At 33.6% G+C, this 23235-nt stretch overlaps 1 protein-coding gene across 1 annotated transcript; it reads left to right on the forward strand.

Annotated features, from left to right (window-relative positions):
- The first annotated feature begins 17926 nt into the window (after positions 1-17926).
- On the forward strand, positions 17927-19793 carry LOC132048027 (GTPase activating protein 1-like). Its single transcript, XM_059438978.1, has 3 exons — positions 17927-18237; positions 19085-19180; positions 19487-19793. Exons 1-3 carry the CDS (start codon positions 18127-18129, stop codon positions 19778-19780), a joined length of 501 nt encoding a protein of 166 aa, XP_059294961.1. The 5' UTR covers positions 17927-18126; the 3' UTR covers positions 19781-19793.
- The last annotated feature ends 3442 nt before the right edge of the window (positions 19794-23235 follow it).

Raw genomic sequence — 23235 nt, forward strand, 5'->3', positions numbered from 1 at the left:
TTCTACCTTAGATCAGGGACACATGGCATGAGTTAGAGTTAATGGCTAAGATTTAATTGATTAAAACAAATCCCTAACCATGGTTTACATAATTAATAACTTATCCATATATATATTAAAATATTCTCTCTCTTCCTATTTTACATTTCCCAACTAAAAGATTAACTCAAAAAGGAATTGGAAGATATAGTGTAAGTTATCAATTCAAAAATTAATATTGAAAAAGGGATTTTCAACCCTGCTATGTGGATAAAGAAAAACGAAAGAGATATCACCTATTGAATAATGGTGATATCCGATATAATTAGTAATATATTCTGTGAATTAGTAATGGAATAATGGAATATATTCTGTGAATTTGTAATATCATTTAATTAGTATATCACCAATTGAATAATAAGTCTAATTTCGTAGGAAAAAAAGTGGGAAACGTAAAATAGGAAGAGAGAGAATATTTTAATATATTTATGAATAAATTATTAATTATGTAAATCATGGTTAGGGACTTGTTTTAGTCAATTAAATCCTAGCCATTAATTCTAACACATGCCATGTGTCCCTAATATGCTTAGAACTTGGGGAAAATGGAGAGAACGGAAATGGAGAGGAGCCCAATCCCAACGTAACGTTAGTTATCTTTATAATCAACCACCTATGTCATTCAGGATTCACAATTAATATAATGCAATAAGATATTCTCTTGAATGTTGATAAGAGAATGCTATATGAAACTGTGTTGCAAATGATCAATCTTATAGACCAATTTTAGCAAATAAATGTAACAACCAGTCATATCCCGTAGCAGTAAAACACGGGAGATTTGTTAGGTATAAACGCGAGCAAGCCTTAAACTCTATTTGGATCGTTATTACCCATCGTTTCCTAATGTATTGTATTGTATTATTTTATTGATACAATATTTGGATAGACTGTATAGTTGGCTGCTATTTAATAACAATTTTTTATTTGAATTGACTATATCGTACTGTATTATAACTGGTAAGTTTGCTAAAATACCCTAACTGCTGTAAATATTAAGTTTATCAATAATTACTAATAAAAATGATTCAAAATATACATGATTCAAATAAAGACAAATAAGATACTGATGCATAGTAAAAATTAATTTCTAACAAATAATAACAGAGTAGTACTAATTAAACGAACAAAAGTTGAGCAGCGAAAAAAGAAAAGTAACAACGAACATAAAGAAAAATCCAGAACGAAAAAGAGTTTAGCCAAAAAATAAAAAGCATACAAACTATAAAATCAAGAAAAGTTTTTCACCAAAAAGTAGTAGCAGACAAAGTTGAAGAAAGAAAAAGAGAGGAGACATACAAGAAGTTGACCAGGCAGAAGAAGACGACGTAGTTAAATAATATAGGGTAGATTGGTAGAATAAGATTATGAAATATTAAGTAAGGATATAATTGGAATTAGAAATTAGGTAAAGATGAGATAACACCAAATCGGTTGTTATATAAAATGGGGATTTTGGTTGTTACGTAACGATGGCGGATTTAACAATACGATACATTACATTATAAAAAACAATAAAACTAACATTATATTTGTAATAACGATGCAATACGATACAATGGGTAAGAACGATCCAAACAAAGTGTTAACTATATATAGCTTTGAAAAATAACCTTACACCGTTGGAGATTGCTATTCACTCTAAACAGGTGGTCACATTATTTTTACTAATCATGTTGCCTACGATAACGTTATAATTAAAATTCATCAAGGACTCCATGAATTATCGCAATTATAAATCAAGGATAATAACAATTTCGTAACTCCAATCAGAGGCGGATCTAGAATTTGAAGGTGGCGGGTGCCACTATTTTCTTCAATGTACATCTTGTTAGAAACGTATATTTGGGTCGAGTCCATCTCTTTTTAATTTATTCGGATCAAATTAATAGGCTTTTTTTTTTATTTGCCACTATGAAAATTACATCTCAAAAATCAAGAAACGAACATAATTAGCATCTTAAACAAGGAACACACTCATTAACACCCATTAACAACAGAAATAAAATCAACATTTTCACCGGGGACTTGCATATCTTATGTATATTAAAAAAAAAATGAATTTGCACAAGTAAAATAACATCTTCAATAAGAGAATTACACCAATCAAAATAAGAAAAATAATAGAAAAACTCTTCAATAGGTAAATACACCCCATAAATAAATGTAGAATTAGATAAACTACAAGTTCTCAAAAATAAATCATAAATTTCATGTTTTTTCTAAGCAGTGATTACAAAATTTTCATCACAATTTAAGTAATAAAAGTGATTTAAATTGAAATTATACGTACTCTAATTCATTTCTCATTTTATTATTAAGTACTCCAATTCATTTCTCATGTTATTTATTGCTTATTAAGAGTGTCCCAAGTCAAATCTAGACAAGTAAACATGGACGGAAGGAGTAATAAACAAAAGAAATTATAAAAAAAAATTAAAAAAAAATTGAATTTTGATCTCAATCCAAAATTCCCATTGAGACCCAAGTTTTTCGATTTAAATACTCACATATTTAAGATTAAGAGAAATGCTTAATTTCAGGGATTTTGAAGTTTCTATTTGTGTGTTCTCGCTAGAGATCACAGATAAAATAATAGAAAAGAGGAAAGGCAATATAAATAATAAAAAGATAAATAGAAAATTGGAAGGGCCGAAAAGGGAATTCTTTGGTACAAAGGAAGTAAAAAGCGCAAAGAAAAATAGGAGTCGAAAAATGTTCAAGATAGATTCAAACTTTTGTCAGCCAGCCGTGGCACCTTTGTCTAATTTACGATTCGGGGTGGCAGGATCAAGTATTTAACCTAATTTAAGCAAATTACAACATAAGTATATAAAAATTTATTAATCGAGAGGGTGCCATGCCACCCCCACCCTAAAGGGTGGATCCGCCTCTGACTCCAATAGTATGGCCAATGTTGATCTACTAGTTAAATTGAGGTTCACGTGAACCCATTATCTTTCCCAAACTAGGCTTATGTACAAAGTTTGTATTAGGCCCCGTTTGGACATGGTTTGAAACCATATTTGGACATGCAATTTGGATATTTTAAGGAGTATTCTCTCTTATAGACATAAAAACCCCACAAATTGTGAAAACTATTAAAACATTCTCAATTCTTATACAATCTTACCAAATGAGCAAATCATATTTCATAACAAAATTAATACGGTAATTCATAAAAACCGGCTCAAAATTAATACTAGAAGACCTTTTTAAAAATACAACATCAATTGATCAAATTTTAGTTCAATAAATAAAATTGGTAGACATATATAAATTAAAAGGTTGGTAGACATAAATAAAATTTGATGGAAGTTAATGAGATTGGTAAATGATTGATGGCGGTAATTGTTAAAAATATTTACCAACTTATGGGTCCTTTTTTTTATAAAATATAAACTTATGGGTTAAATTTTATATTTAAAAAAGTTGAAACCATGGTTTCAAACCCCAAATCATGCCTTTTTGGATATGAAACCATGACTGAAAACGCATTTCCAAACGCTGGTTTGAAACCATGGTTTGAAAATTGATGGCCAAACGCCTACTTAGAATAGGTCTAATATCACTTGCTCGCCCCATGGTCCAAAAGACCTAGTCGTGCACCGGTTGGACAATGGTTTTTTCCCACGAAGACAAGGGATCAGTCTCACTAGATTTTATATTATTCCTATGGTTCTTTATTTATTTTCCTTCTATTCATTTGTTTTTCAACACAATATACATAACACTCAACTGTTTACGGAGATAGGGGCTATGGAGGTTTTGGGTGGGGGGGGGGGGGGAGGGAGGTATTGGAGGATTGGAATGACACAATTGATTGGAATGTCATTTATGAAACTTATTTTTCCTACTTTTACTATGCCTCATTTGTTTTCATTAAGATTAAGACGTCTGAATCTGAATGCACATCTGAATGATTAAGCTGTTTTCTCTAGATCTGAACACTGAATGATTAAGACTGTTTGTTTTTCAACATCTGAATGTGCATAATGTTTTTATTTAAACATAATAAATATACAATTCAAATAAAAAGTAACTAAATATTAGAAAATAAATACAAATTTAATAAAATAAAATATGATTTGATTAAAAAAATGTAACAATTATGTTTTTGGTAATGGTGGAGATGTTTTATAGTGGTGATGGGTAGGGGTGGTGGGGAGTGGGATGGGGTGGGTGGTGGGGAGTAGGGTGGGGTGGGAGGAGGTGGTGGGGGGAGTGGGGTGGGGTTGGTAGTGGGGAGTGAGGTGGGTGGTGGAGTGGGGTGGGTAGGTGGTGGGTGGATGTGGGAGTGGGGCTGGAGCTAGTGGTAAAAATACCTCTTAATGATATTAAGACTTGGTTCAAGATCTTAATGATTAAGACCTATTCAGACCGAATAAGTGCTTAAATCTTAATGTAAACAAATGCACTTAATGGCCTAAGGTCTGAACCATTCAGATTCAGACCTCCATTAAGTGCAAACAAATAAGGAGTTATTTTCCTTATTTTTGAGGAACTTGTTTTTCTAAAGAACTCTTATAAAAAAATTTAACCAACCAAAATATAAAGTTGAATGACATTTTCTGAAAAATATTTTCCTTCATGTCAAACACACCCATATCTGCTTGCTTTGAGCATTTCCATGTGGTAGAACCTCCTCAGGAAATATAAAGTTTTCATGACGCTGATCTTGAGCCGCCATCCGAGCGCTAATACCTTTCTCATAATCTCAAGCCATTCTTTGACATAAAATTAAGGCTTTACATTATCGGCCAGGTGTGTACATGTATATATAGTAGTAGCGTATACTAGACTGCTAACTGACTATGCATGGAGAAAACCTGTCAACCTATTCAACCCGGCCCGGTTCTGGCACCGGTTGGCCCAATAGGCCGGTTGCAGGTTAAAAAACCGGCCATGGCAACCGGTTGCCGGTTAATCGGGGCCGGTTCTCTAGTTGAAAATACCCGAATCATAACTGGCCGGTTATATATATATATATTTTTTTTTTTTTTTCTTATAATTATTATTATTAAATTATAATTATAATATATATAAGTTTCATATATACCTATGCTTATAAGTGTAGTATATGTAATACAGATTGTATACCTTTTATTTTCAAGTATGTTTTTAACTTATATATATACACACACACACGTAAGTTAAAAACATACTTGAAAATAAAAGGTATACAATCTATATTACATATACTACACTTATGCTATACATATACTTAAGTTATAAAATAGAAAGTTATATACTTAGGAAAAAAAAACAATCTTGAGTTTTATAATACTCATAAGTTGTTAGTAAATATATAAACTTAAGTTATGTATTTACTAACAACTTATGAGTATTATAAAATTCAGGATTATTTTTTTTCTAAGTATATAACTTTCTATTTTATAATTTATGTATATGTATATTATAAGTATATTCTAAGTATTCGTAGGTATATATGTTTAATTTATATGTATTATAACTTAAATTTTATACTTACCAATAACTCATGAGTATTATAAAATTCAAGATTGTATATTTATGAACATATATAGTTATAACTTTCTATTTTATAATTTAAGTAGATGTATATTATAAGTATATTCTAAGTATATTGTAGGTATATTCCTAATTGTCCTTAAATTTTAAGAAAATTTATATAATCAAAAGTTTTTAATAAAAATTGATTGCCAAGCTGCTAAATCTATGTTTAATAAAGACTGTAAGCATGATGTTTGCAAGATGGCAGGCATTATTAGCCCCATTTGATTTCGAAATTCATTATAAAAAAGGGAATATACTTATAATATACATCTACTTAAATTATAAAATAGAAAGTTATAACTATATATATCTATAAATATACAATCTTAAATTTTATAATACTCATGAGTTATTGGTAAATATAAAATTTAAGTTATAATACATATAACTTAAACATATATACCTACAATATACTTAGAATATACTTATAATATACATATACTTAAGTTATAAAATATAAAGTTATATACTTAGAAAAAAAACAATCTTGAATTTTATAATACTCAAAAGTTGTTAGTAAATATATAAACTTAAGCCATATAATACATATAACTTAAACATATATATATATATATATATATATACACACTTAAGTTAAAAATATACTTCAAAATAAAAGGTCTACAATCTATATTTCTAACTTAATATAAGTAATATTAACTTAAATACTTGTAAGAATATGAACACAAGTAAATAGAAGAAAGCTCAATGAGCTATATATTTTATTCATTAATGAATAACATTTATTTACAAGTTATAGTTTTTTTTTTAACTTGCAAATAATACATGAGTTGCAACCAAGTAGTACAAGAATAAAATCACATGTTTCAACCATTTGGGTAATGTCTGCCATATCATATTCATCCATTGAGATATCTTCCATGTATTCAATTTGGTCTTCTTCACTTGCTATTAAAAACTTCAATCTCTTGCTCTTCGCCTTCCACCGCCGCTAGACTTTGGTTGCGCCGCTCTGATCTAATCCAATCGCGAATGCAAACTAATACTTGCAAGCTAAATCCATATAAGGAGTGTCTATGGTCTCTAATTTGTTGTCTTCCTTGGCTAAATGCACTTTCCGAGGCCACCGTTGATAGTTGAACATTAAAGATATCCCGAGTCATTCTTGCAAGTCTTAGGATAATTCGCCTTGTATTTCTTCCACCATGCTAAGACGTCCACTTCATCGTTCATTTCCACCACCGGTTGCGTCAAATAAAAGTGAAATTCATCAAAGTTTGCACTACTACTAGGAGTAGTAGAAATGTTTCTCCAAATTCCTAAACCAGACATGCCACATTTTTTAGTTTGAGAAGTAGAAGTAGTAGGGCATGGAATAACGGGTGTAGCATTTTCTTCCAACTTACAATAATGTGTAAAAGAAATTTGAAGCTCAACATCTACCGCTCTCTCGGTGTCAAAAAGAGATGGTTCCTCGGTAGTAATATCTAAATAACAATAAATTTGTCTAACCAACTCAACGGTATAACAAGTTTTAAAACAAGGATTTAGAATACAACCCAATATAAATAAAGTTGGGATGGGAAAATACTTCTTAAATTTTTCCCTCATACTATGAATAGCTGCTTGATAACCCGGTTTTTCACTATACTCATATAAAACTATAGTTATTTCGGCTAAGTATGCTAAAATTTCGGTAACTGCGGGATAGAATTGTCTAGAAAAAGCAAGAGTAGCATTATAAAAATTTTCTAAAAGTGTAGTTCATTCCACAACATCTTCCCAATCGGAATTACTTAACCACTCACTAATCTCCTCATTGTGATTGTTGTGAGTATTTTGTATGGGAACCTTATATTCATATGCTTGTTGCAACATAATGTAAGTGTAGTTCCACCTAGTATCAACTTTAACTTGAATTTTCTCAGGTATAAGACCAACACTTACACATTGTTGCTTAACATCTCTAATTTTAGCCCTATTGACATTATAAAAAAGAAAAGCAACTACATTTCTAATCTTGTGAATAGGATCATCAAATAACTTAAGACCATCTTTAACAATCAAGTTTAAAATGTGACAACTACATCTCACAAGAAAAATATTTACTAGTGGAGGATTTAATTCATTTTTTATAAGGCCAACCGCCTTTGTGTTGTTAGAAGCATTATCTAAAGCAATACAAAGTGTTTTTTTGTAAATGTTAAAAAAGTTCATATTAGTAGTTATTCCATTCGCTAAAAATTTACTGTCGTGACGACCCTTCCCTTCATCATATATAAAAGCTATAATTCCTTTTTATGTAATAGCAAAAAAATCTAACTTATTAACACTAAGACCAAGATCGGTGGTAAGAGAAACATTACAATTTAAAGAATTAAGTACATGGCGCAAATAAAATCTATACTTTTTATATAAATCAATAATATCCGCTCTACAAGTACTTCTAGGAATATCGTCAAACATCGGATTATAACTACGTTGAATATAAGTAACAAAACCCGGCCCCGAAGGAAAGGAAAATGATAAAGCATCATAAGCTACCATTTTAGCTATCTTTACACGTTCTTTCTTCTTGTTGTAACTAAAAGTTTTTCCGGTATGTGGGTCTATTGTTTTTTGAATACCCCCGGTACACGTTTGTGATCCCCAAACATCACTGTGTTTTGCAGCTAAATGACTCGATTGTGAACCCGCTCCCCCATCCTTATTGTTCCTACACCTAAACACAAATGGTTTTTTACATATATTACATGTGGCTATTTCTTTCTCCCTATCTTTAGTCATATAATTCCAAACTTTAGAGGTTGGTTACGAGTGGGTTTTGACTGTGTTTGTGATTGTTGTGATTGTGTGTCTCCTATCAGATGTTCCGGTGATTGTGTTTCATCATCATCAACTTGATGAAAGGTTGGGCCAAATCGGTATTCCATTACTTCGCTATCTAAAATTGAATTATTTTCATTAATGTCATAACCTATATTAGGTATTTCACCCACAAAATGTTTCATCCATATTTCCGCTCCCCCTACCGCTACTACTACAACCACTAAAGAAGCCCCGTCTCTTCATAATTAAATAGTAAGAAATTAATCGCAAGCAAATAAATCGCAAGAAAATAAATTGCAAGAAATTAAATTGCGGAAATTAAAGATAGAGTTGGAACGAAGGTACCAAATTGTCGGAATTTACAAGTGTTGAATTGAAGGCAGCTAGAATTGCAAATCCACCAACTCCACCAACATTTTGTTTGTATAATTGCAAAATATAAAATTAAAACTTGAAGGAAACTTTTATAAATTATAGTGTATAATTGAGAGAAATTGAAATTTTAAAGTGGCTAGTTGTTGCAAAACAGCTAATAGTTGAGAGAATTTGAGAAAAGAAAATTGGTATAGATGAAAATAAAATGGAGAGAGATTTATATAAGAGTGGGAGAGGGGTTAAAGTGTTAAAAATAAAAGTTTGGGGGTTTGGGGGGTGGTGGAGGGCCAAATACCTCAATTTTGGCCGTTGCCAACGGTCAAAAATGCAAATTGGACTATTGGGCAACGACCCTTCAACGGCTATTTTTTTATTTTTATTGTATTTCACCTGTTAACCGGTCGCCTATTTTGAAACCGTAACCGAACCATCAATGACTGTTAACTGTCAACCGAGAAACGGTGATCCGGGTCCGGGACCGATTGAGCCTGTTCCAGTCACCGGTTTCTACCGATTCAACCGGCTCGATTGACAGGTTTAGCATGGATCCATACACAAAATTGTGATGTCTGAACTCACCTTTTGGTGGATTTGCTAATTAGTCTTTTGCTTGCGGATATGTACCTCCAATGCCAACGACTTGAATTCTGACTTTTAGGGAAATTATCATCTTCTATCTTCGTAAAATTTTCTAAATTATACTATAATGCAACCCAATACCTTTAGATCCTTTCATTTGTCCATGTCTGATGTGTGTTTTTTTTTAATGGCAATTCCGTTTAATTTGTAGTATGGTTGAAAATGGTAATTGTGGTAGTAAAACTCGAGAACAATGTAGATCAGTAACAAGTAAAATAAGAAAATAAATTATAAAATCACAGTTTGTCGTGGCAAGCCACTGCCATGAAAGCGATTTTCGGACAAACCACGGTGAAAATCATTTAGCTCGGCATGCTCCCCAAGGTTCCACAACAACTCTCGAACACTTGCACTGGTGGGTGGAAGTATGGAGCTTGCACAAAATATTGCCCAGAATCTAGAAGGAGAAAGACGTATGAAAAAGGGGAGAAGAGGAGAAGATATGTGTTTTTCTGTATCTCACCAAAGGCAGACCTCAAAATATATAGGTATAGAAAATGACCGTTTAGATAAAAGGAAATAAATCAGCCAATGGTTATGACCATAATGGCTGAATAATGGCTCACATAATTGTATAGGTTACAAATCTGAATAATCAATTCCCCCCGATGAATCTGGACACATTAAGGTAAGGATGTATTTGGACAATTTCGGATAAGCCCAAAATATCAAAAAATAATATTTTGCAAAACCAGATTTTATTTGGGCCTCACGTATACCTCGCGCGCAGGGGGGTGGGAATTCATCACTTTTGCCTACTGAGCCCAATTCTCATGTGCGCTAGGCCCATCTCTTGTTCTAGCCCATTTACTAACCCAACAATCCACAATTCAATATAAGGAGGAAAGAAAGACTTTTCTCCACCTATGTAAGACATTTGCACTTTATAGAGGAGAAAAGATGAGTAAGGAAAAGAGGAACCATAAAGAAACTTTGGCTTTGCATTACCAACAAGGAATTAATTAGAATAGCATTACATAACTCTCACAATCCCCTACTAATGCAAAGATAAAGAATAGGAATAAATTCTGGGCAAAAGAAGGAACATGTACTTAAGTGTCAATATCTTTCGATTTGAATTAACACGTAGTGAAATGAGGCAGCAACAAATATCCAAAAAGTGAAGTACTGTTGAACTAAATGGACATGAGTTGAGACCTCCACAACACATACTATATCCTTAGTTTTATGCAAACTCCGCGATACTCACAAAAGTGCTTTTATGGTTATGCACACACCTTGGGTCTAATGAGTGCTTTAGAAAGATGGTCTAAGTCTTTCATAAAAGGCGACCACACCTTTACACTCACGTAGGTAATTCCATCAAGTCTATCTCATAGACCACCTTAAGGCTATGGATCATTAAGAGCAAAAAGGATCAACCTTATAAACAATACTACACGCCATAAGGATAGGAAATTTAGTGTTTATTGATGGCCTATATGGCTTCGTTTGACCACAAACGGGTATCCACCATATTACCTCAATCCATAGGGTTTAGCCGTATCCCCCTCGGCGTTTCAAGGATCATTTTCCTTTCTAAACCCTTGGTTACAGGATACACCAAATTTATTTAGGACCTTACATATTCCAAGGAGATAACACCATGTTTCAACAGCTATTTAACTACACCATGTCTGATGCGAATATGTCTCCTTTTTCCATTGTATACACTGCTCTTAGCAATTCAAATTGCCACCTGTGAGTCACAATGTAAGGAGACTGGTGAACTCGTCTTCCCCGCAATGGCACATCTGCCAAAAGATTTCTCAACCACTCAGCTTCTTGCCCTGCCAACTCAAGAGCAATAAACTCAGATTCAATAGTAGAACGTGCTATACAAGTCTGTTTGAAGGACTTCCATGAAATAGCACCTGCACCCAAAGTAAACACATAGCCACTAGTGGAGCTAACTTCATCATTGTTAGTTACCCAGTTTGCATCACAAAAATCTTCTAAAATAGTAGGAAATTTATTAAAATGCAAACACCAATTCATAGTACCTCTCAAATACCTTAACAAATGATGAAGAGCATTCCAATGTTCACTACTGGGATTATGAGTATATCTACTCAATCTACTAACAACATAAGCTATATCAGGCCGAGTATAGTTCTTGAGAAACATTACATTCCCAATTATTTTAGTATATTCAGTTTGACAAACACTGGATTCTTTATTCCTTTTCAAGTGTATGCTAGGATCATAAGGAGTTCTTACTGGAGCAACATCAAAACAATCAAACATCTTCAATATCTTCTCAATGTAATGAGACTGACACAAAGAAAGCCATTAACAGTTCTTTTGATTTTAACGCCTAAAATCACATTTGCTTCTCCAAGCTCTTTCATTTCAAACTTAGAACACAAAAAATTCTTAGTCTCATTAACAACATTCATAATAGGGCCAAAGTTTAACATGTCATCCACATATAAACATATAATCACACAATCTGATCCTATCATTTTAGAATAAACACATGTATCAGAAGTATTAACCTCAAAACCATCAGCCACTAATGTGCCATTGAACTTTTTATACCACTGCTTAGGTGCCTGCTTTAGGCCATACAAGGACTTTCTCAATTTGCATATTTTATCTTCTGGTCCTGGGACCACAAAACCTTCAGGTTGAGTCATATAGATCTCTTCCTCTAAATCACCACTTAGAAAATCCGTTTTAACATCCATTTGGTGTACGACTAAATTATGAATAGCGGCTAAGGCAATAAGAGTTCTAATGGTCGCTATTTAGTCACAGGAGAATAAGTATCAAAGTAATCAATACGTTGCTTTTGGGTAAAACCCCTAATTACAAGTCTAGCCTTATATTTATCAATTGTACCATCAGGTCTCAATTTCTTTTTAAATATCCACTTGCTACTTATGGGTCTAGAACCTTTAGGCAAATAATGCAAGTCCCAAGTGTGATTAGAAACTATAGAGTCTAATTCACTTTTAACGGCCTCTTTCCAAAACATAGCATCTATTGACCTCATTGCTTCATCATAAGTTTTAGGGTCTTCCTCCATTAAGTAAATAGACACTAATTCATCATTTAAAACATCAATATCACAATTCTCAGTCAAGAAAGCATAATAAAATCAGGACTAAAGCTACTCTCAATTCTACGTCTTTTACTTCTTCTAAGTTCAATTTCATGCATATTATCAACAACATTAGAAGAAGAAACAACATGAGAATTAACAGACATAGATGTAGAAGCATTATTTTGCACATCACTAGGCACATTATTTTTCAAAGGAAAAACATGCTCAAAAAATTCCACATCTCTAGATTCACAAATAGAATAATCATTCAAAGACATAAATCTATAAGCAGCACTATTTTGAGCATAACCAATAAAAACAGTGTCAAAAGTCTTAGATCCTACATTTACCCGTTTGAAATCAGGTAGACCAACCTTAGCCAAACACCCCCACACTTTCAGGAAATTTCAAGTTAGGGGAAAACCCTTTCCACAACTCGCATGGTGCTTTTCTAACTTCTTATGAGGGACTCTATAAGAATATAGCATGCAGACAAAACAGCTTCCCCCCACATGTTGTCAGACAGACCCGAACTTAAAAGTATGGAGTTCATCATTTCCTTAAGGGTTCGATTTTTGCGTTTAGCTACACCATTTTGCTGGGGAGTATAGGGAGCATTAACTTCATGTCTAATACCTTTTTTCTCACAAAAAGACTCTAGAGTATTGGTACTATATTCATCGCCCCTATCAGATCTAAGTCTCTTGATTTTTCTATCTAATTGGTTTTCTACTTCTGCTTTGAATTTCAAAAACATGATTTCTGCCTCATATTTAGACTTAAGAAGATATACCTTACTGTATCTACAAAAGTCATCAACAAAAGTAATGTAATACTTCTTTATGGAACAGCTCCTTATTAGCGCAAAGATGCCTTGAAGCGCCCGTGTCCAGCACCTAATCAGTCTTGTTAGCCACCAGATTCGCCTCAATGACCACATCAGCAATAACTTTATTCCCCTCAACAAGATTGGCTTGGGCAGCACATTGTCCTCCCTGCTTCGAGTTTTGCCCTTGTCTTTGATTACATCGAGCATCCCTGTGACTAAGTTTCCCATAGACGAAACAAGGTCCCTTGAACTTCTGGATTTGGCTTTCCAGGTTGTTGAAGTGATTCGTCTTCTTTCCATTTCCCTTTTTGGGGACTTTCTTCTATTTGTCTTTGGACATGTCTTTCACAACAGTACCAAAAGTTTCCACAAGGTTAGCTTTAGGAGAATTAAGGAAAAAGCTTCCATTTTATCTTTTAGACGATTTGCCTCCTCAGTCCTCATGTGTCAGTTCCTGAAGAGTTAAGTCCTTCTTCTTATGCTTCAGTTGGTTTCTATAATCACTCTAAGAAGGTGGGAATTTCTCAAGCCAAACATTGGCCTGAAAAACCTCACACATCTTCTTCACGATCCAAACATTGCGATCAAGTTCTCATACTCATGAACTTTGTTAAAGTAATTAGCTTATTGTCAACCATTTGGAACTTAATCAACTAGCCAACAACATACTTTTTCTTACCTGCATCATCAGCACTATATTTCTTTTTCAAACTGTCCGATATTTCCTTAGGAGATTTATTAGTAACAAATAAATCAAACATAGGGTTAGTCATATGGTTCAGCAGATGTCCTTTAACCGTTTTGTTATCTTTTTCAAATTTGTTTTTAGCAAAAAGATCATCGATAACAACGACGGCGGAAAGACCACCAGTGGTGTTAGAAACATCAGTAATAACGTTTGGAACATCAACAGGTGGTTCGTCAAACAAAACATAGTCAACTTCTGATTGTTCAAAGAAAATCAAACGTTTAGACCAGCGTTTACAATTGTTTCCACCCAAAGGTTCAAGCTTTGACAAATCTGAAGGAGTTTTGTTTGAAGAAATAGCCATCTGATCAGCATTTTAGAAAATCGCTTTCAAATTGTTAGTAAAAATCGAGAACAATATAGATCAGAACAATATAGATCAGTAACAAGTAAAATAAGAAAACAAATTATAAAACCACAGTTGTGTCGTGGCAAGCCACTACCTTGAAAGTGATTTCTGGACCGACCACGGTGCAAATCGTTTAGCCCGACACGTTTCCCAAAGTTCCACAACAACTCCCGAACACCTGCACTGGTGGGTGGAACTATGGAGCTTGCACAAAATATTTGCCAGAATCTAGAAGGAGAAAGACGTATGAAGAAGGGGAGAAGATATGTGTTTTTCTGTATCTCACTAAAGGCAGACCTCAAAATATATAGGTATAGAAAATGACCGTTCAGATAAAAGGAAATAAATCAGCCAATGGTTATGACCATAATGGCTGAATAATGGCTTACATAATTGTATAGGTTACAAATCTGAAATATCAATTCCCCGGGATGAATTTGGACACATTAAGGTAAGGATGTATTTGGACAATTTCGGATAAGCCCAAAATATCAAAAAATAATTTGCAAAACCAGATTTAATTTGGGCCTCACGTACAGGGAGGGGGGGGGGGGGAGGAATTCATCACTTTTGCTTACTGAGCCCAATTCTGCGTATGCCGATCTCCGTTCTGTACCCCATTACAACCCTAAAAACCCACAATTCAATATAAGGAGGAAATAAAACTTTCTCCCCTTTTATGTGGGACATTTGACTTTATAGAGGAGAAAAAATGAGTAAGAAAAAGAGACCACAAAGAAAGCTTTGAACTTGCATTCAAGGAAAAGGAATTGACTAGAATAGCAATACATAACTCTCACAAATTGTTCACACCTTTAATTTTTGGTCGTTACATCACATGATTTTTGCTCCCCTCCAGTAGCCAAGCCCTTCAATTCCTCCAGTTGGCTAGTGGATTTACTACACGTGTCCTCTTGAAATATTTATGGTCCAGATTTATTTTGGTTAACCAAACCATTTTGACCCAGATAAAAATTCTCTCTTTCCTCTCTCCTATCAAACAACAAGGTATTCCTCTTCATCCCAAATCTGTAAGAAAATCTAGCACCTACCAAATCAAAACAAGTGGGTTCCTATGCTAAGATGAAGATTTCGAGTGTTTTGGTGATATTAATTGTTGAAGTTGCTAATCAACAATGGTTGTTGAAATCAAGCTTATTTCTAAATTGTAGTATACCATATCTTTCTACTGAGTTTGATTTATTTTCTTAAGGTTCTTCGATTCAGAAAATAGATTGAAAATTTGTTTGAGTAGCACTTCGATTGAGATATAACTACGGAGCACTATTGGTGCAAATCGCATTAATCTACAATTTTTGTGCAACCAACTAATGGTACCTTTTTATGTGTTTAGTCCGAAATGGGAGAAAAACAACACTATTATTTAATTTCAAAGAAGAAGTAGAATCAATTTTCCCATGGGAGAAGTAGAGATGTGATGACAACATCACCATGTGAAGTTCCAACAGATAATTTTTTGTGAAAGTATAGTGCCATTTTTCTCTTTTTTTCTTCAATCAGTAAAATTTCATAACTGTATCTGCCTCCAACATTATTGCGCTTGTTTTGTCTTCTTTGAGAGATTTGGGAGGATGGAAGAGGGGTTCTTGTTTGGTAGTGAAAAAGGCAACAGAGAGAACTTATAACCATGGTTAAAGTAGTTGGGTTAATCAAATAAATCTTGACCATAATTTTTTTTAAGAGGACACGTGCAGTGAATTTAATAACCTACTGGACAAACTGGAGGGATTGGCTACTGGAGAGGAGCCAGATTCCATCACATGCATACGCACGCTATGTACTTTGGAGCATAACCTGATGATATGGTTAGCAAAAACCAACAAAGAAAAATATTTATCATAAAAAAGTTTAGCGGTTTACCTAAAGTGACATTCGTATTTTTGCAGTAAATATTTGTAATTCAAATGCTGCAAAAATTCTTAAATAGGGAATGATGTATGTACTCTTGAGGGTCGTTTGTTTCGTTTTATGATGCTGGATACAGATATTACAATGTAAGGATTATTTCTAATTAGACAAATAGTTTATTGCGGGGTATATATATATAATATGTGTTTACTTGTTAAGCTGGATATAATTTTGTTTACAGTGATATATCATTCTTTGTCATTTCAGTAGCTTGTTTCCATCTATTTCTGATATATGTATTCTTATTTCACATGATTAATTAATCTCGTACAAAATAATATAAAATTCCTGTATAATTCTTTATAATTAGAAGAGGTAAAATGTTAGGTAAGAGTTATGTCAAATTTCATTTATACAAAGATTAATTCTCCTTACTCAAGCAATCAAACGGCCCCTAAGCCATTTTTTCATTTATTTGTATTACGTCGATGGAGGGGGGGAGGGAGGGAGAAAGGGGAAAGGAATGTCACGCTAATGATGAGTTTAAACTTTCCACTTCAATGTGAAAAGTTCTCCAGCTCACCAAGTAAATCAGTCCTCAAAGTATTTGCTCAAAATAATGCTAGGATTTGTTCTGCCTTCGTAAATATATCAACTATATGATGAAATAGTTAAAGTATGTGCAAACTAATTCGAACACCATTTTATTAAAAAAAAAAAAAAAATTAAAAAAAGAGGGTAGGGCATAAAGGGAGGTAGGAAGGAATAACTAGTGTAGTTAGTACCAGTCACATTTCGTCAAAATTGAGGGCCACAATTCCACAAAGACACCCTACGGAGTCCTCCACTTTAAGTTCGCTCTCACTAGAATTATTAGCAACTCTTTGTTAGTTTCAATGTGTAAACAACAAAGACAGACAAATATTTTTGTTAAAGAAACATTGCATGTTGTTAAATTGTCGCATGTTGATTCACGCGCTGCTAATTGTCTTTTTTGCATTATTATTCTCAAATATTTATAGGTTGAGTTAGATTTTTTTTTTTTTTTAAACATAATATCACAGGTAGACCCAGGGGCGGGTTTCCATGGGCAGGAAGGTGTTCACCCGAACATCCTCGATAAAAACTTACACTGTATATATAGGGTAGATTTTTTGTGTTTATGTACATATAGATTAGCTCAAGTGGTCCAGGGTGTTTAAATTTACTCCAATGTCCAAGATTCAATTTTGAGGACCAATATTATTTTTTATGTTTGACTTCAGTTATTTTTTTCGAACCCCTTGAATGAAAATTCTGAATCGTCAGACCCATATATATTTTGATTTTTTTCCAATATTAAATTTTTATATATTATATCATTCACGCTTCAAGTGTTTCTGTCTTAATGTGTGAGTGGCTGTTAAAGTGTATCGCTACTGAGATAATAAATTATCGTCTTTTTATGTAATTATTATGGAATATGTTCTTAAGTTAACTTTTCAGTTAAGTTATGTCAAAATTCATTTTTAAGGCATGCGCAAACAAACTAAAGATCAAATCAATAGAGAAAAAAGCTAAATATTTTGTAGCAGCATATTTTCTTAATTAAGACAGAATTTAATTTCAGAAAATAAAAATGAACGGAGTAGTACTTTACCCGACTGACTTTAATAGTAGTAACAATTTCTAGATGTTTCTTGACTATGAGCTTCCCCTTCTCGTGTACGCTTATCAATTTTTCAAACCTGCAATTCTGTAGAACCCTGCCCATTCCCTAGACCCTTTAAGGCTTTAACTACTCCATAATATATAAAGCTAGCTATTTTTGAGGAACCACTAGAATCAGCACGACAATTTCTTTCTTTCTTTCTTTCTTATACACTCAAATTGTGTGTAGAATTAAAGATTGTATTGAAGTTTGAATGGAGAATCAGTTGGGTCTTCTGAGAATCCGTATAATCAGAGGCATAAATTTGGCCATTAGAGATTTAAGAAGCAGTGATCCTTATGTTGTTGTTAAGATGGGCAAGCAGGTAATTTCCCCTCTTCTTCTTCACTCTTTTCTCTTCTTTTTTCTCCTCTTCAATTGGAAAGTTGATTTCGCGTATGGTCACTCAACTAATAATTATTATTTCATAAAATAAATGTGACTTTTTGAGGTAATAGCGATTAGTTGAGTGACTCAACCCGTAAATTGGAACATAAAATTGTCTTTGTCCTCAAAAATTCCCTTCTTTGGCCATTTTGTGTATTGATAATTGCGTAGTGCAGACGCTGACCATATGCTAATGATGAGGTACTTTCATATTACCTCTCAACAAAGCTCAGAAGTTTTATGTGCTATTTTTAATTATCACATCAAAATTATGTAATTTTCAGGATTTCCTATCTGTAAAGAAAGACGAGAAAACCAAAGCGCTTTTTTTTTTTTTTTGGTTGTGTGTGTTTCGGGAACTGTATAATTGTTAAACATTTCAGTACTTACTACTCTGTTTGGAATTAATTGTCATGTTTCGCTTCTCTAGAGTAAAGCTTTCTCAACATTTTAAAATGTCTTTTTTTGTGAGAAGAGTTGCAAATTATATATATAGTATTCTTCGCATAGTTTTTAATATCTAAATATTGAGTTGATCTAATTCAATTTAGTTTTAAAATTAATCAAATTGACTCTGAAGAAGCCAAACATGATAATTAATTTGAGACGGAGAGTATGATATGAAATGGTGAAAAGGCATACAAAAGGATAAAAAAGAAGAATAATCTTAGAAGAAATTCAACAGAGTAATTTTTAGTATCTTGACTAAAGTAAATGGAGTGATGTTTCAGATGGTGTTCACTGATGTTATGTTAATTTTGCATTTTAATTATTATTGGAAGCAGAAATTGAAGACTCGAGTGGTGAAGAAAAATGTAAATCCCGAATGGAATGAAGACTTAACGCTGTGTATTTCTGAACCTATTCTCCCAATCAAGCTGGTAATATTTTCCTTCATTTTGTTGTCTTTTCTTGATAAGAAATTAATTAAGCTGCATATTGCATATATACTTTGCTTTACCAAGAGGAAATTAAAGAATAAGACACGTAAAATGACAGCCTTTTGGACGGGTTAATGACCCGTCAATTTATTAAGTCAGTCCATTTTAACCTGCCCAAATTCTGTCTGCCCATTTGACACTCCTAGTGCTAGATGACCTCTACAATTTCAGCAGCTCATGGAGTTGTTTTCATTCAATTAATAAAACCAGAATGATATTTATGTCTTTCCATTGCTGTCATTGCAGCAAGTTTATGACAAGGATACATTTTCTCGTGATGATAAGATGGGCGATGCAGAACTTGACATTGTACCACTTATAGATGTAGTAATTACAACGCGCTGTAAGAACATTCCTAATGGAACTACAATTACAAAAATAACGCCAAGCAGGCAGAATTGTTATTCTGAAGGAAGCTGTATTGTCTATGAAAATGGAAAGGTTGTCCAAAATGTGTTTCTTAGGTTGCGAAATGTCGAATGTGGTGAAATAGAACTCCGGTTGCAATGGATAGACATTCCTGGTTCCAAGGATCTATAGCTAATTCTATTCCAGCTATTGTGGCCATCATGTAAATTATGCTTGTTTTTTGAAATCTTAATTGCCGGCCTTGTAAGAAAAGTTAGATTTTGTATTTATCTGTATGAATATTGATATTCATTTAAATGAACTTGTCCTTTTGTTTTGCTGCTTACGTGCTGACAACAAAATCCGCCTCTAATAATCTGATTACATAATCCATGGCATTTCTTCCAACATGTATTTTGATTTTTTTTGGCTTCTCACCAAGTGGTTAGTACCCACTTTGAGGCTCCGACTAATCCGGATTTGTGTTGCCTGCCCATTAAAGGAAGAATCGCTCCCTGTTAGGAGTTTTTTATTCATTTTAAGCGCTTGAACACGAGATCTCTGGTTAAAGGTGGAGGTGTTCGATTATTCCACTACGACCTTAGGTGATCCAAAATATATTCAGATGCTATGCTAGCTTTACTCTGACCAGAAGTTCGTCCAGTATGTGGCTAAGGTGCTTTCAATAATTCATTCAGCAAATGATGAAAATGTATTGTTCTGTTTCCACTCTGGCAAGGAATAGACTTGGAGGATTTCGATATGTGCCGAAATGCAATACAAGGGACGAAAGCCTACTCCATTTGCAAGAAATTAATATTCCATCACAATCTTAAATGGCATTAAATACAAAAGCTGGTGACAGATATTTAAATCCTCTTATCTTATAGGATGTTTCATAGTGCTTTATGTTTGGAAAAGATTGGAATTTGTCAAGCATGTAATCCGTGGACTAGTATTTCTCGTACAATTCATATCTAATTCCTCCATCATTTGATGAATCTTTTGGAAGGAAAAAGAAAAGCACTTTCGAAATAATTATACATCCCAGTATTTCTCGTGCATTTTATATTTAAAAAACTATACACCTCAATTGAATATATCTCATTATGACAAATTCATTTAACATTCAAAGTGAAGCCACATTTAAAAAAAAAGTGTAGCGCACTACTAGAAAATACACAAATTTGTAACAGTATATTTATGAAGGACAAGTCCGTCACAATATTGTAACGGATTTGTGACTATTTTATAACGGCTAGAATTTTGTTACAAATCAGTCACAAAAACAAATCTGTGATGAATTCTTCTGTCACAGATCTTGTTCTTTCTTGTAGTGGTGTGTGTTTTGTGTGTATATATGTATGTAGTTTATATACGTAAACTATATGCAGCTTTTTATTAGAATTAGTGGTAAATTGTGATTAAAATAAGAGAATAATAAGATTGTTTGATGGAATCAAAAGTATGATCTCTAATATTTGAATATAGACTCATTCAAAAGAAAAGACATTGAATAGTTTATCTCTATCCTTTTCAGATCTTTTTACAATACTTAAGGTTTTGCTGCAACATGCATTCATGATTGAAGTTTAAGTTGTAAGTTTTTGGGTCTGGTATCTCTTTTGTGTCTACTAATATAGATACAGATACATTTGATGAGGTTGAAAGTCTACTTGGTGATAAAAATGATTTGAGCTTCTAAAAAATTCTCTTTCTCAATATTTTTTTTTAAAGTTAAATATCACTAAGCAAGCTTTAGTGTGTTTTTTATTAATAAAAAACAAAAAGTACGGGAAAGCAAATCGGATCCAACAAAAAAAAAAGACAAAACAAAGGGATTTAGGTTTTCTAAATAGAAACACTAAATCCTAAATCTAAAAACGGCAATCGCACTCCAAATGTAAATTCTTGTCAATCTTCCTCTTGAAGCTATGCAAGCCGCCGTTGGGATTTGTAAGAACCACCAAAGTTGCAGCTACTTTCATCTAAGCAATGCAAGGTTGATTCGAGCTGATGTGACTCCACATCTTCCTTCATTGCTCGAGCTGCAAGAAATGATCCTTGATCGGCATGAGTGGTAAGAAATCTCCTTCCTCTTCCAGATCTTCATCTGTGCTTATATGTTCGTCAATTCACACTTCCCCAGCATTGCATGATTCAAAGTAGCTTAGAATTTCTAAAAATCTTGCTGCACTAACTGAATGTCTTCCTTCTCCTTGTGGTTAATATCATATAGAAGCACCCCAAACTCTCACCAGGTACTATGATTCTTAACCAACTAGAGTATTTCTCAAGGATTGGAAGAGTCTTTTCACATTAGATAACAGAAATTTTCAAATCCTAAGTACTCTTGCATAATATCAAGCTTGTTGCTGCTACAAGGGTCACTATATGTTACAAGATCAGTGGAATCTTCCCTTGCCTCACACAATATTCAATTCCTTCAAGCAAAGCCTTAGCTTCAGCCACCACATTAGTAATATCATTTAGTAACTTAGCTTTGGCAAAGACTAAGCCACTTAATTCATCCCTAACACATACCTCGATAGAACTAGGTCCCGGATTGCCCCTGGATGCACCATCTGTGTTACACTTAAACCATCCCCTGAGTGGTTTTTGCCATGTAACAATCTGTGTTCCCACTGAAGGTGTATATTCTTCTAAATACTTGATCAAATCTGGCCATAAATATGGAATTTGCAACCATGGATATTTCACCTTTGCCAAATAATACAAATTATTATTAATATCATGTACAACCCTCTTGAGACTAACATGACCCTCATGTCTTTGGGTATTCCTCCTTTTCCATAGCTCCCAAATAGTTATTGATGGAATAACTTTATAAATAGGTTTGAGCTTGTTAAAACAATCAGCATCCCACCATGCCTTGACCACTTGATGCACCTGAATTAAATTAATATGCAAATCTGCAGTTGATATAAACACTTTCCAAACTTCAGTTGCAAAGGAACAAGTCCGGAACACATGTTTAATTGTTTCTTGTTGATATTCCCTGCAACACCAACACCTTGAAGCTATAGAAATGCCCATATTCCACAACTGATCATCTGTAGGTATCTTTAACTTCCATAGCATTCATAGGAAGAATGAAATCTTGAAGGGCACTCCTTTTATCCACATACGAGAATAACATTCTTGTATTCCCCCTTGCACTACTGACAGAAAACTTGCTTGTACTAGTTGTCATCCACCATGGTTTGTCCCAATTCCCTTCTAATTCTTCAAATAACTTCTAATGGGTTCTGCAATATCCTCATGAAAATTGGTAAAACATAGCATTCTTTCTCAACATTCTGTTCCAATAAAAAAGATTTTTTTGGTAAAACATAGAAAACTCATCTTTTTCAATTGGAAATTATGTTGCTGAGAAGATAAGTATTGCACTTCGGAGAAGACGCTGTTCAGATCTGGATTTGAACTGAGTAAATCGATTGGTGAGTCATCAAAAATATAAAAGGAGGAGGGAAGGAACACTGATGGTGTCACCGGAGAGAGGGAAAGGAGATATAGAGGTGAGCGCCGAGGGAGAGAGAGGAAACGGAGAGAGAGGTAGAAAGAAGAGAGAGGGGTGAGGGAGAAATACAAGCCATAAACCTAATATATTTGGTATAGCTATCAAT

Source organism: Lycium ferocissimum, chromosome 2 (genome assembly GCF_029784015.1).
Source record: "Lycium ferocissimum isolate CSIRO_LF1 chromosome 2, AGI_CSIRO_Lferr_CH_V1, whole genome shotgun sequence".
NCBI classification, from domain to species: Eukaryota; Viridiplantae; Streptophyta; class Magnoliopsida; order Solanales; family Solanaceae; genus Lycium; species Lycium ferocissimum.

Coding starts and splice junctions, on each gene's coding strand:
- LOC132048027 (XM_059438978.1), top strand. CDS start 18,127: ATGGAGAATCAGTTGGGTCTTCTGAGAATCCGTATAATCAGAGGCATA. Junction 18,238..19,084: donor TTGTTAAGATGGGCAAGCAG/GTAATTTCCCCT, acceptor TATTGGAAGCAG/AAATTGAAGACTCGAGTGGT. Junction 19,181..19,486: donor CTATTCTCCCAATCAAGCTG/GTAATATTTTCC, acceptor CTGTCATTGCAG/CAAGTTTATGACAAGGATAC.